The sequence below is a fragment of the Paramormyrops kingsleyae genome, chromosome 3, assembly GCF_048594095.1.
Source record: "Paramormyrops kingsleyae isolate MSU_618 chromosome 3, PKINGS_0.4, whole genome shotgun sequence".
Taxonomy (NCBI): domain Eukaryota; kingdom Metazoa; phylum Chordata; class Actinopteri; order Osteoglossiformes; family Mormyridae; genus Paramormyrops; species Paramormyrops kingsleyae.
Window position 1 is genome coordinate 30183699 of NC_132799.1, and position 11670 is coordinate 30195368.

Sequence of the window (11670 nt, forward strand, 5' to 3'; positions counted from 1 at the left end):
GAGCAGGTTGCTAAGCAACACCCAAAAACACGACTCATTGACAAATACTATTAAAGGTGACCTAATCAGCTTCATCAAAAATTATTTCATTTTGCAGCTAAAAATAAAAATGCAGCACAGTCCTTTGGATCAATTAGTTCATTATTCCACAATATTGTGTTGTGTAGTACTCAAAAATTAAGCTTTATGGCATCTGTAGTGGAAAAGTGATTCAGTAAAAACAGAACTCATACAAGTAATGGAGCAGACTCTTAAGAGAAAAAAGATCTTCAGTTGCCTTACGTGTAATAAATGCGATTATTGGATCATTAATCAGCTTGTCTGAGAATGATCGGTCTTATAGAGTTGCTGAAATTCTTTGAGTGTAAAATAGTACTGGACAGAAACAATAGCTGATTAGAGTGATGTATCCATGTGTTGTCTGTTGTTATTTTGAATATTTTAAACATTTTCACACACATCTCTGTTTGTCTGTTCGCCAGCATACACCCATGCACCTGCATACGTTTGTTATGTTCGTGTGTGTGTGCGTGTGTAAGAACGTAACGCAGGTGTGCCTGGTTGAGCATGTGGACTGTAATGATGACTCATTCAAGGCTGGGAATACAGCCCTCCGAAGTAGAATCTAGCTTAACATGTGACACTATTGCAGACACAGGATTGGCCGAGGCCTTAGCTCTAGGTCGTCACCTGACCCTCTCCCTCGGAGAATGAGTCACTGAAGAGGAAAACTGCTCTCTGTCATGTGGAGCAGGTTTCGCTGCAGGGAGGGGGTTTTACCACAACAGGAAAAAAGTGAAATATTTTAATTGGACAAGATAATTACAAGATGCAATACAAAAGGTTCGAAAATAATGAGAGGTAAAAATAGAGGCTGTTTGTTCTTTCAGTGCAAGGATGGATGGAAATCAGAAGAGAAGTTGTAGTACAAATCATACAAAGATACTGAGATCATTTAATGTTTACAAATTGCAGCTTCTGACACAGATATGAGTGCAATGAGAGGAAACTGAGAAAACGCAGGATTTTGCACTGCAGGTCCAAACTGTGAAGTGATGATGATGACGTTGACAATGATGATGATGATGATATTGTCCTCTTAAATCCGTTGCTACAGGGGTTACGAAATATTTTCTGGTGTGATTCCCATCCCTGTCTTGGCAACATCTGCCTATTTTGGGGAAACCTTATATAAATGCATCATCCCTATGAGTGACTTCTAATCACATTAAAGTAGATTGGTGTATAGCACTGTGGAGCAGAAGCTGGAGTTACAGAGAGGACACTTCTCATCAGACAGCCTACTGCACAAATGGGTGAAATTACTTGCGTCAAAGAAAATCACCTGCCCTTCAAATTAATGATGACACCAGTGGGATTACGCCCATTTAATTAGAGTTTAGGAGCATTATAACATTTTCAAATGTGCCAGGAGTATTTTTATGTCATCGCAATATCACCCAGTATGTGTCTATGTGAATGTTATTTTTCTGTTTCTTTATTTGGAACATTTCACTTGCTTTGCTTAGTATATTTAAGACACAACAAATACGTGCCTCTGTCATATTAAACAGCCAAAAACAGATTTGAACAATCTGTTTGAAAAATCATGAAGTTTTCATGTTTTGATAGCTATTTTATGACAAGTGAAGATTATGACCATGTAAGTTATGTTAGTTTAGATCCAGTTTTTCTGGTAAACTGTGTTGATAAGAAACTGAACAAGATTGGATAGTTCATGTATTTCTGAATCTGAGATTAAGATTTAGTAGTTCACTTGTTATAAGGGTATGATGTTTCCAAACTAAATATGAAGGGGGCCATCTCTGACGACAAGGTGTGGGCTGAACATTTGGCTGAGGTGTACATCGTGTAGACAGTTTATATTGTCAATTCAGTAGAAAATGACAAATTCAATCTTGATCTGAAATAGAATCAGTCGTTTGGGGAGAATTCTTTTATGAAAGCTAACATGGTTAGGGCCAGGGGTGACTCTACGATTTGATCTTCAGTGGGTTTGCCACTTTCAATCTGTAGAAATATGGGACACAACCCATGGGGATAAAATTTGCCAAGTCGGAGAGGGGGGAGCAGTTCTCCATGATAAAATGAGTCAAGTGGGGGGTTGGGATCCTGCACACAAAAATTATAAAATTATGTATGAATTTAAAAAAAAAAATAAAATATATATATATATATATATATATGTGTGTGAAATGTGTATGTGTATGTAAATACAAAAGAAATCACTAAATGGATTTTGAAAAATCATTTTTCTGCAGGGCAAAAAAATATGAAAAAGACAAAAAAATATGGTGGCTGAATCCCCCCTAAACAGGGTCTAGAATCGCCTATGGTTAGGCCATCTATATTCTGGAAGAAGAAAAAATGGAAGAAGAGAAAACATAGACATTGGCTCCCTGTTGCATAGTGTGTGCTGAATGTGTCCCATGAGACAACGCAAGCTGGATTACACGACCAGGCTTCCCTCCCTCTCACTACTCCACAGCGACACCTACTGTCCTCCGGGCGCATGTGCCGCTGTACATGCAATCATGTTATGTCACTGGAGAGTGCCCATGGTGCGTACAGGGAGCAGAGGCCGGTGGCTGACCCTCCCTCGCCGGAGGAGGCGTGTTCTAGTCCCTGCCGCTGGCACGAGTGTCATTGTTGCATGTTCCAGACGGACAATTTGATAAGAGGAAGGAGCAATGAAATATAATCACACATTAAAGTATGAAGGCTACAGTGGTTAGCACTGTTGCCTCACACCTCTGGGACCAGGTTCAAGTCTCTGGCCTGGCACTATGTGTGAAGTCTGAATGTTCTCCCCGTGTCGTCATGGGGTTTCCTCCAGGTACACCGCTTTCCTCCCACATTCCAAGAACATGCTAAGCTGAACTGGAGTTACTGAAGTGTGTGTGTGTCCTGTGATGGGTTGGTGCCCCATCCTGGGTTATTCCCTACTTTCAACAGATCCACGCTCACAATAAGCACATGTACATCCACAAAATGCAATAGGCAGAAAAGTCACAAGACACAAAATGCAACACAGACAAATCAGCCACCTCCGCTGAGCTATGGACACGGCAAACGACTTTCTAAACGCAAACCTAACCACAAACATCATCTCTTTGTCCTCTCTAGTCCGGAAAGTTCTTCGGGGAGGTGGACGGAGCGGTGATGTCTCAGCTGCTCCGAATGGGCATGTTCAAGAGGTAAAAACCCACGGTCCACGTGACACACGGAGCAGCCCGTCAGCCCATTCTAAGGTCAGAGAGATCCTTTCACACATAAGTTTCGCTCTAATTCACTTCCATGAAAAATGAATGCTGACCAGCGGCATGGGCAGTTTGTCTGGGACTCCCTTGAGCTGACAGGTGCTGTAACCAGGAGTTGTTGGTGCTCTCTGTCTGTGAAATGTTTATCCCGAGTGTTTGCCTAGCCCACCTTAATATTACATGCCTGAGAGGACTTTGCGGAAAAGGTCACTCATCGCTTTTTTTTTTTTGTGGTACTCGTGCATGGACACGTGTGCCTGTGGGCCCCCAGGATCTCTCTGTACGACTACCAGGCCATGTGCAAGACCAGCCACCATCACACCAGCGGTGCCCGCCCTCTCCTCAGCGTACGTGCACCTCCCCCGAGCCCCTGCCTTTGAAATCACTGCACACACACCCACTCTATGTGTCCCAGCTCAGGTACTGTTGCCCTATATCTAGCGTAGTGGGTAAGAAACAGGAGCTGCACAGGAAACTGGCAAATGTGAAGGAAAAATCACCTGCCCTGCAAATTAAGTACTGTGGCGACATCATTGGATCTGCGCCAATACAATTACAGCTGAAGAGGTCTCGCTTGGGAATATGCTGATCTGATAAGGTATAAGTTCTGTAATATGGTGGACAGACGGATGGACAGACAGACAGACAGACAGACAGACAGATAGATAGATAGATAGATAGATAGATAGTCAGGTTTACAAGTATTTCTGAAAGAATGGGTTGTTCTGAAGAGCTCAGTCAATTCACGCGTTACACTGTCACGGGACGCCATCTTTGCCTCCCCAGAAGAGTGGCATATGTAGCTGCAAAGGGGGAACAACTCCAATTGACACCTATGGATTTAGAATGGAACGTCATAAAAGTTCCTGTAAGTGTAATGGCTGGGTGTCTCAATACTTTTATCCATATAGTGTATATGTAAATAGAATACATACAGTATATGGAAGACTAAAATACTTAAATACTAAGCCTGCCTGTATTCTCTTTTGTCCATAATTAACTCTTACACACTCCTAAAATAATTATGTCACCTGACATGTGCCTTTGTGGTCAGTTTGACCCCAGGGTAGGTGTGAGCGTTGACTGAGTTTGTACCAGACTGCCACCCAAACTGTTCATTCTTCAGCATCACTAGAAAAATGATGTGTATGTTCCAAGGACAACGTCGTCCTTTTCGCATTTATGTACATCAGCAGCCTCTCACATCCAAGCCGATGTGGACACCAGACTCAGCGGTGTGATTTTACCCTTCGGAGATCTATAAATATCGCCGGCTGCTAAGACCCCGTTTCCAGCACTTGCATCTGAATAACAGCTGAAAGCAGTCAAACCAAGTCTGACTCTTGATCTCTTTTCCCTCCCTTCTCCCCGTTGCCCACAGCCCTTCTACAGCTTTCTCTCGGCTCTGAAATGGTTCCTCGCTAACTTCACGTTGTAAGTATGCCGCTTGGAAGGATCTCCTTGAAAAACATCAAAGCTTTCCATCACACGTTTTTTTGTCCTGATTGTAATGACCCCTTTCTGGTTCTAATCACCCTGGTTCCCCTTAAAGGCAGTACTATGCATTGACCCCAGCTTCTGAATCTGCTATCAGACCCTCTGGAAGCTGGACTCGTTGTTTGCCTGAAACATGCCGTGTTCGCTTCATTCTTATTGGACTTCCACAGGTTTTTGCTGGAGTTCAATATTTGCGGTCTGTGGCACTCTGATCACCTTGCAGAAGGTAAGTCATGCTGTAGTTTTGTAATGATGCACCAGACCTTCAAGGAACTGCTGTGTCTGGAGAACTGGCATGACAAGAGCATATTAAAAGCTGGATTTTCTGGTTCCCAACCTCATACATCTTCCAAGCATTTCTTAAATCATGTGACTCTTCTGTATGACACCTTTCTTTCACAAACCATTTTCTCATCTCTGATCCCTCCATACCTGTCTGTCATGACTGTCCTCACTGCTGTACGCCTGCTTCTGTCCGCCTTCCTTGTGGCCTATCGACAAATCACTAACTCCATCTGCCTCATTCACCGTGACTCCTCCCACTCAGCCAAGGCTGTCTTCCATACATGTAAGTTACACCATAGTCACACGACCCCATGCTGTCCATCTTCGAAGTTTCTGTTTAATGCTAAGAAGAAACGTCAGATATGTTCATATGGGAGGGGTGTATTGTGTGTGCTTCTGAACATTACCTGATTAATGTGTTTATAGTTTTAATTATTTAGGACAAAAATATATATATAGCATATACATTCTCTTCTCCATCAATCCAGTGCAGCTGACTCAGATGTGCATCTTGCCCCATCAACTGCTCTGTCTCCACACACATAAACACACACACACAGCTACAGACACAGCTACAAACACACTAGTGCACACACACACACAGAGCTACAGACACACCTGCGCACAGTCACACAGCTACAGACACAGCTACAAACACACTATCGCACACACACACAGCTACAGACACAGCTACAGACACACCTGTGCATGCACACACAGCTACAGACACACCTGTGCATGCACACACAGCTACAGACACACCTGCGCACATACACTCAGGTACAGACACACCTGCGCACTCACACAGCTACAGTCTCAGCTACAAACACACCAGTGCACACACACACACAGCTAGACACACCTGAGCATGCACATAGTTACAGACTCAGCTATAGACATAACTGTGCACGCACACAGCTACAGACACACCTGCGCACTCACACAGCTACAGTCTCAGCTACAAACACACCAGTGCACACACACACACAGCTAGACACACCTGAGCACGCACACAGTTACAGACACAGCTACAGACATAACTGTGCACGCACACAGCTACAGACACACCTGAGCACACACATAGTTACAGACTCAGCTATAGACACACCTGCGCACGCACACACAGTTACAGACACAGCTACAGGCACACCTGCGCACGCACACAGCTACAGACACAGCTACAGACATACCTGCACAAAAGCCGCCCCCCACATACACACAGACACACTCAAACACAGAGCATCAGGTCAGCCTGCATGTGGGCACTGGGCCACAGAGGCCACCTTACGTAAGGCAGGGAGCCGCGTCCGCACAGAGCCGCAGAGTGGGAGTAGAGCGGCTTCCCGGCTCCTCTCTGCTGCCGTACGCTGTGCCTTGGCCCCCTGCTCCTCTCTGCCACTCTGGCTATGAGCTGCTGCTCACAGCAGCTGCGGGAAGCAGAGGGAACGCCCTGGTAAAGCCTGTGAGATACAGAGGCACGGACACCACACTCATTAGCAGAGCTCTGTGTGTGTGCGCATGGGCCCTAATGAACAGCAGTTGCCCAAGACAGATTCCTCTCTCTCTCTGCCCCCCACAGCCCACAAGCACAAGAAGGTGGAGGTGATGCAGCCATGCGACACGGAGTACCCCAGCTTCATGTACACGCCGTCCGTCAAAGAGACCAACAGCTTCGTCCAGTGTGGCCGGTGTCACAAGTAAGGGGCCAGGCCACACCTCCCAGTGGCCCTCCAACCCTGTCCTCCACTGCCACCCCTTTCCATCACACATTCCCTGCATTGTTAGCCCCCTCCCCCACTTCAACCCCCCCACAGCTTAATTTCGGCCAGTTGCTGGGTGAAATGAATGTGGGGACCGTCTAGGTACTTAAGGCACTCCGTTGTTCGGAGGGACCTGGGAAATCCGCATGGGGGCAGTTCAGAAAAGTGCCGCGGTCCGGGCGAGATGGCGAGGGTGGCGGCGTGCAGCCCTGCCATTACCTGACTCATTCTGCTTTGTCTTCTCTGGCCAGAAAAATCCCACACAGTTTACAGGGATGCACAGAAGCCTTAGGAAAGTGCAGATGGAATTACCTTAAACTGACTTAAGCCAGTCGTCATTTATACACCATTACCCCTCATACACACCCCCAACCCCGGTGAGTCTTAATAATGGAAAGCTGAAAAGATGATCAGCATCCACTACTGTTAACAGTATGAATGACAAAAAAAATTCTGAATTGCACAACATTAGCACCACCTGGTGGATGAATTTACACCTTACAGGAAGGCAAACTCCCATCCACCAGTCCATATATCCATCTTCCAACCATTTATCCTGCACGGGGTCGTGGAGAGTTTGGAGCCCAACCCTAGTACTGCACAGGCCAGGGGAACAAACGCACACTCACATACTATAGACAGTTTATGGACACATATTCACCTAACTGCATATTGATGGGCCCCAAATTTCTGAGAACTAGAAATTCTGCTAGCTGCTAGTACTCCAAGAATAGAGTCTGCTGTAGATGTGGAACACAAATTATTGTTGAATCTCTGGATACCAGCCATCTAGTGGCATGCCATATCTTGACACCTGACAGGTTCTTCTAGAAATTTACCAGACCTATTTCAGGTTCAACAAAGATAAAACAGAAAAAAAAAATTCATCCAATAACATGCCAAGATTCCAGCCTGCAGATCTGAAAGAAAAAAAAAATGTTTTTACACAGGCAAACTAGACATCAATTTAGCAAGATTTGTGCCTATTTATATAGACAAGAAGGTGACTTTTTAATATGCAATGAAACTTCCCAGTGAAATAAATATTTAAAAGCCAGGGAAAGCCAGCAGCTGTTAATCTTACAAGTCGTAGTACATTTCCAAATATTATGATGAAAGATGAAGCAATCTGTAGGAGATTGGTGATCACGCACTTGTACCGCCACTAGGGGTCAATATTTAACAAGATTTAGAGCATCTGAGTTCACTGTAGGCCGCCTAAACACAGAACTCTTATTCACACTAATGAAGTATTGTCAACACCCAGTGTTAGGGAGAAGTAATCTGTTTTTGAGGGTGTGGGTGAGACAGAGAGGAGGTACGCTCTGCACTTCATGTTATACAATGCAGTTCTATTATAGTCATAACTTTTCTACCAGAACAGTGTAATACATGCATCCACTGGGCTAGAAGCACAATTATTTATGATCGATTTAAAACTCCCATAAACTGCTGAATCATAAAGCTTATTGAGGCTTCGCGTTCTGGTACCAGCCCCGGGAGAGCTTCACGTCTGTGTTTGGAAGAGACCCGTCTCGCTGGATTTGGCACGCCTGGCATCGATCGCCTTGATCGCCCTCCACCATTTTCCGCCCATCGCCTCAACCCCCCCTTGGGTAGACCTAACGGAGCGAGCAATGCTAACAAAGTCTGGCGGAAGCGTTGTTCAGGATGCCCATGGCGGCCAGCGGGCCCCCATCCATTATGTGGGCAGGAGGCGGAAGGCGGCTGGCTGCCCCCGTCCCCCGCACACACACAGGCCCCTTGGCGGCTGGCAGCGCTTCTATAATACCTGTTGTCTTATGCTCTATGGTCGGCTGACCTGGAGGAAGTGACATAGACACCCGTTCCTCAGGAGATCCTGGCACATCACCCAGTACCCCATGTTACAGCCCAGAGCTGGCCGAGTTTGCTCTGTGGTCGTCTTCTTTTGCCAGCATTCCTGCAGCAGGAAAATGCATAACCAGGGTATCAGACCCCAGAGGCTGCTTGGCTAGTGCCAGCTGGTGGGCGATTGGCACGGGCCCTTTCCCCGCCCTGGGGCCGCGGATGTACTGCAGGTTGTGGCGGATTGGCGTGCTGATCTGGCTCGCCCCGAGAGAGCTGGTTTTGTTCTGGCTTTAGTTTGCATTGGCACAGGACCGCAGGCCCGCGGTGGTTCTGGGAAAGAAAAGCCGTCTCTGGAAACGTCCCTGTAAGCTGCCCATTCGACGGGACGCTAGCAGACACAGGCTGACCGCTGGAATCCAGACGAAACACAACTCGCCTTTCAAATTCGGGCACTGAACGTCACTCCGGCCTGAAATGTGCCATGCTGGTGACTGGATGTGCTGCAGAGAGTCCAGTTCTTCACCTTCTTTGTTGACTGGTTGGGACAGTGCTAGACAAGACCATCTGCCGTTCTAAAATATTAAAATTGCATAATATTACACGGATGTCATTCGTGATGACGGGAATAACTGAGGCAGTACTTGAACATCATTATTTCCATCCTGAGTGTGAAACGGCAGGAGGGGCTGTGAGAAATGATGCTGGGGACCAGTCATCTAACCAGCACTGGTGCTGCTGCTTTCCAGGATGTTTGTGATGCAGCAGATTGCCAACAGCAACCTGCTCATGCTGGTCATCCAGGGCGAGTGCGACTGTGCCCGCAGGTTCCCACCTATCACCTTGGAGCCCAAAGAGGTCAAATATATCCTTCCCATTCTGGAAACTTAGCTGGCCAAAGTCTGAATCCACACTATCCTACCACAAGTGGATACACCAGAATCAGTAGGATTATTTGGGCAAGTATGTTCGCACATACAGGGAATCTGTCTCCAGTTGTCAGTGGCTCTCATGTAGGGATGCACCGATTCCACTTTTTCTGTCCCGATACCGATACCAGGGCTTTGGGTATCGGCCGATATCAAGTACCGATCCAATACCAGTGTTTAATTAATAAGCTGTAGGCTTTTGCCTCACTGTGTAGAAGAGACTGTGATCATTCTTTTATGTGTATAACATCATGCTGAATATATATATATATATATATATAAAATAATGGGGTTTATATATATTAGATATATAATGACAATTAAGTACATTTATATATATGTTTGTTTACCTTACTTGAAACCTGAGTTTTCAACTCAATCATTTATATCAGGATTCTCAATTCATCTTTATAGGGGAACAAAACCTTGACTGTAAAGGCTCGACGCCATAAGTACAACAACTGTAAGCCATAGCGTGATGTGCACCTACTGTACTCAGAAGAGTACACTTGGCAGCGACGCAGACCGCAAGGACTGGGACTGGTTTGCTTGGTAGTGTTCGTGTTATTTAATGTTAGAAGCAATGAAAGTGTACACCCAGTTACTTATATTAGTGACTGACCCTGAAGCATTAGTTACATCTAACATTAAATAACTCACTTAGTTATGTAATGTTAGATATAAATAACGCTTCAGTTTTATTTTATCTCACTTCCCCGGAATTTGCACTTTTGTTGTTTTGTTGTTGCGGCCTTTGCTAGCATTAGTAAACTCTGTGTACTCTGCGCTATTGTGCGTCTCTATATATTTGATCAAATTGATTGTATTAAATGACGTGCTGTCCCTTCCACCTCCTGACAGAACAGAGCTACATATTGTCATCGTCCCTTATCTTACAATATGTCCAAACTGCTGACTCCCTCCGCATGTACTCGCCAATTTGCCAATGCTGACGTTCTCTGCATTTATCCTTCCCGAATGTTTCCAGCTGATAAATCTCTCGCTAGATGCCAAAATCTGATTGGACAGCAATAAAAAATTAGTTTTAATGTGATGTTGCAATTAAGTGGGTTCAGTTCTTGGTATTGGACAATTTTTATGAGTACGAGTATGAGCATATGAGTGCAGTATCAGCCCGATACCTGATGCCGGTATCGGTGCATCCCTACTCATACATACAGCAGATACATGCACAGTTAAGAGAAGACAAGACAATGGTCAAATACAGCCCTGACTTGAACCCAAGAGTACATCTTTCAAGGCCAAGATGGTCATTTTCAGTAGCAGATCATTCACATTGTTAAAGAGTGAAATAATGTAATAAAAATAATTTAAAATATAAAATAATAAAAATAATAATAAAAAAATCCACGTTTCTCCAAGATGTCAAACAATGTTTTTATGATGGAGTAATCCAATTTGAATGTCGATTCATTTAGATATCTTAACTACACCAAAGTTCCACATGACCACAGAATTCCACGCACATACCTGTATACACCCCAAAGCAGATTAGATCAGCTACCATGATTTAGGCTTGGGCAGTATTACAGTAATGCGGTGTACTGCGGTAATGCTAGGCACAACCATTGCTTGGTGAAATTTATGGTGGGGGACCCCTACTCAACAAATTATATCATCAAGACTACAAAAGACCAGAATGGCGACGCTTTTGAAAATACTGTCAAAATACCTTATACTGTGGTATAGGCATAGAAAATTTGATACTGCCCAAGTTTACCATGAGCACTATACAACCTGCTTCCCTTTGCATGAGCTGCCCCTCCCACATTCCCAGGCACAGAAAACAGTAATAATATTCACTGTCTGCTGCTGACGGTCATGTTTGTTGACGAGTCCTTAACCACTCTGCACATAACACCTCGGTCAAGTGCGACAGGATGAGGTCACAGAAGCTCCGCAGAAGGCCGGACTCCTGCCACGCCTTCCACCCTGAGGTCAGGCTTCTCTCTTAGTTCTGAAACATTGGATTTCTTTCTCTAAGTACTACAGTACTAATAATAACAAGACAATAAAAATTTGACACAACTAGTTTAACTGCAATCTAGACCATATGTATTTTTCTCAGTC

General features: G+C 44.9%; 1 protein-coding gene and 1 long non-coding RNA gene across 6 annotated transcripts in view; one reads left to right on the forward strand and one right to left on the reverse strand.

Annotated features, from left to right (window-relative positions):
* cacna2d4a (calcium channel, voltage-dependent, alpha 2/delta subunit 4a) overlaps positions 1-11670 on the forward strand; it is a 77200-nt gene that overhangs the window by 63865 nt on the left and 1665 nt on the right. For 4 of the 5 annotated variants that reach the window (XM_072710110.1, XM_072710114.1, XM_072710113.1 and 1 more), the window contains 8 exons: positions 3148-3218; positions 3553-3628; positions 4663-4715; positions 4949-5004; positions 5326-5346; positions 6643-6760; positions 9400-9520; positions 11460-11537. In XM_072710110.1, the coding sequence (XP_072566211.1) occupies positions 3148-3218; positions 3553-3628; positions 4663-4715; positions 4949-5004; positions 5326-5346; positions 6643-6760; positions 9400-9520; positions 11460-11537 (594 nt within the window). The remainder of the gene's footprint in view (positions 1-3147; positions 3219-3552; positions 3629-4662; positions 4716-4948; positions 5005-5325; positions 5347-6642; positions 6761-9399; positions 9521-11459; positions 11538-11670) is intronic. The other variant, XM_072710111.1, reaches the window with a different exon arrangement.
* LOC111843106 (uncharacterized) overlaps positions 1-11670 on the reverse strand; it is a 30959-nt gene that overhangs the window by 13051 nt on the left and 6238 nt on the right. The window lies entirely within an intron of this gene.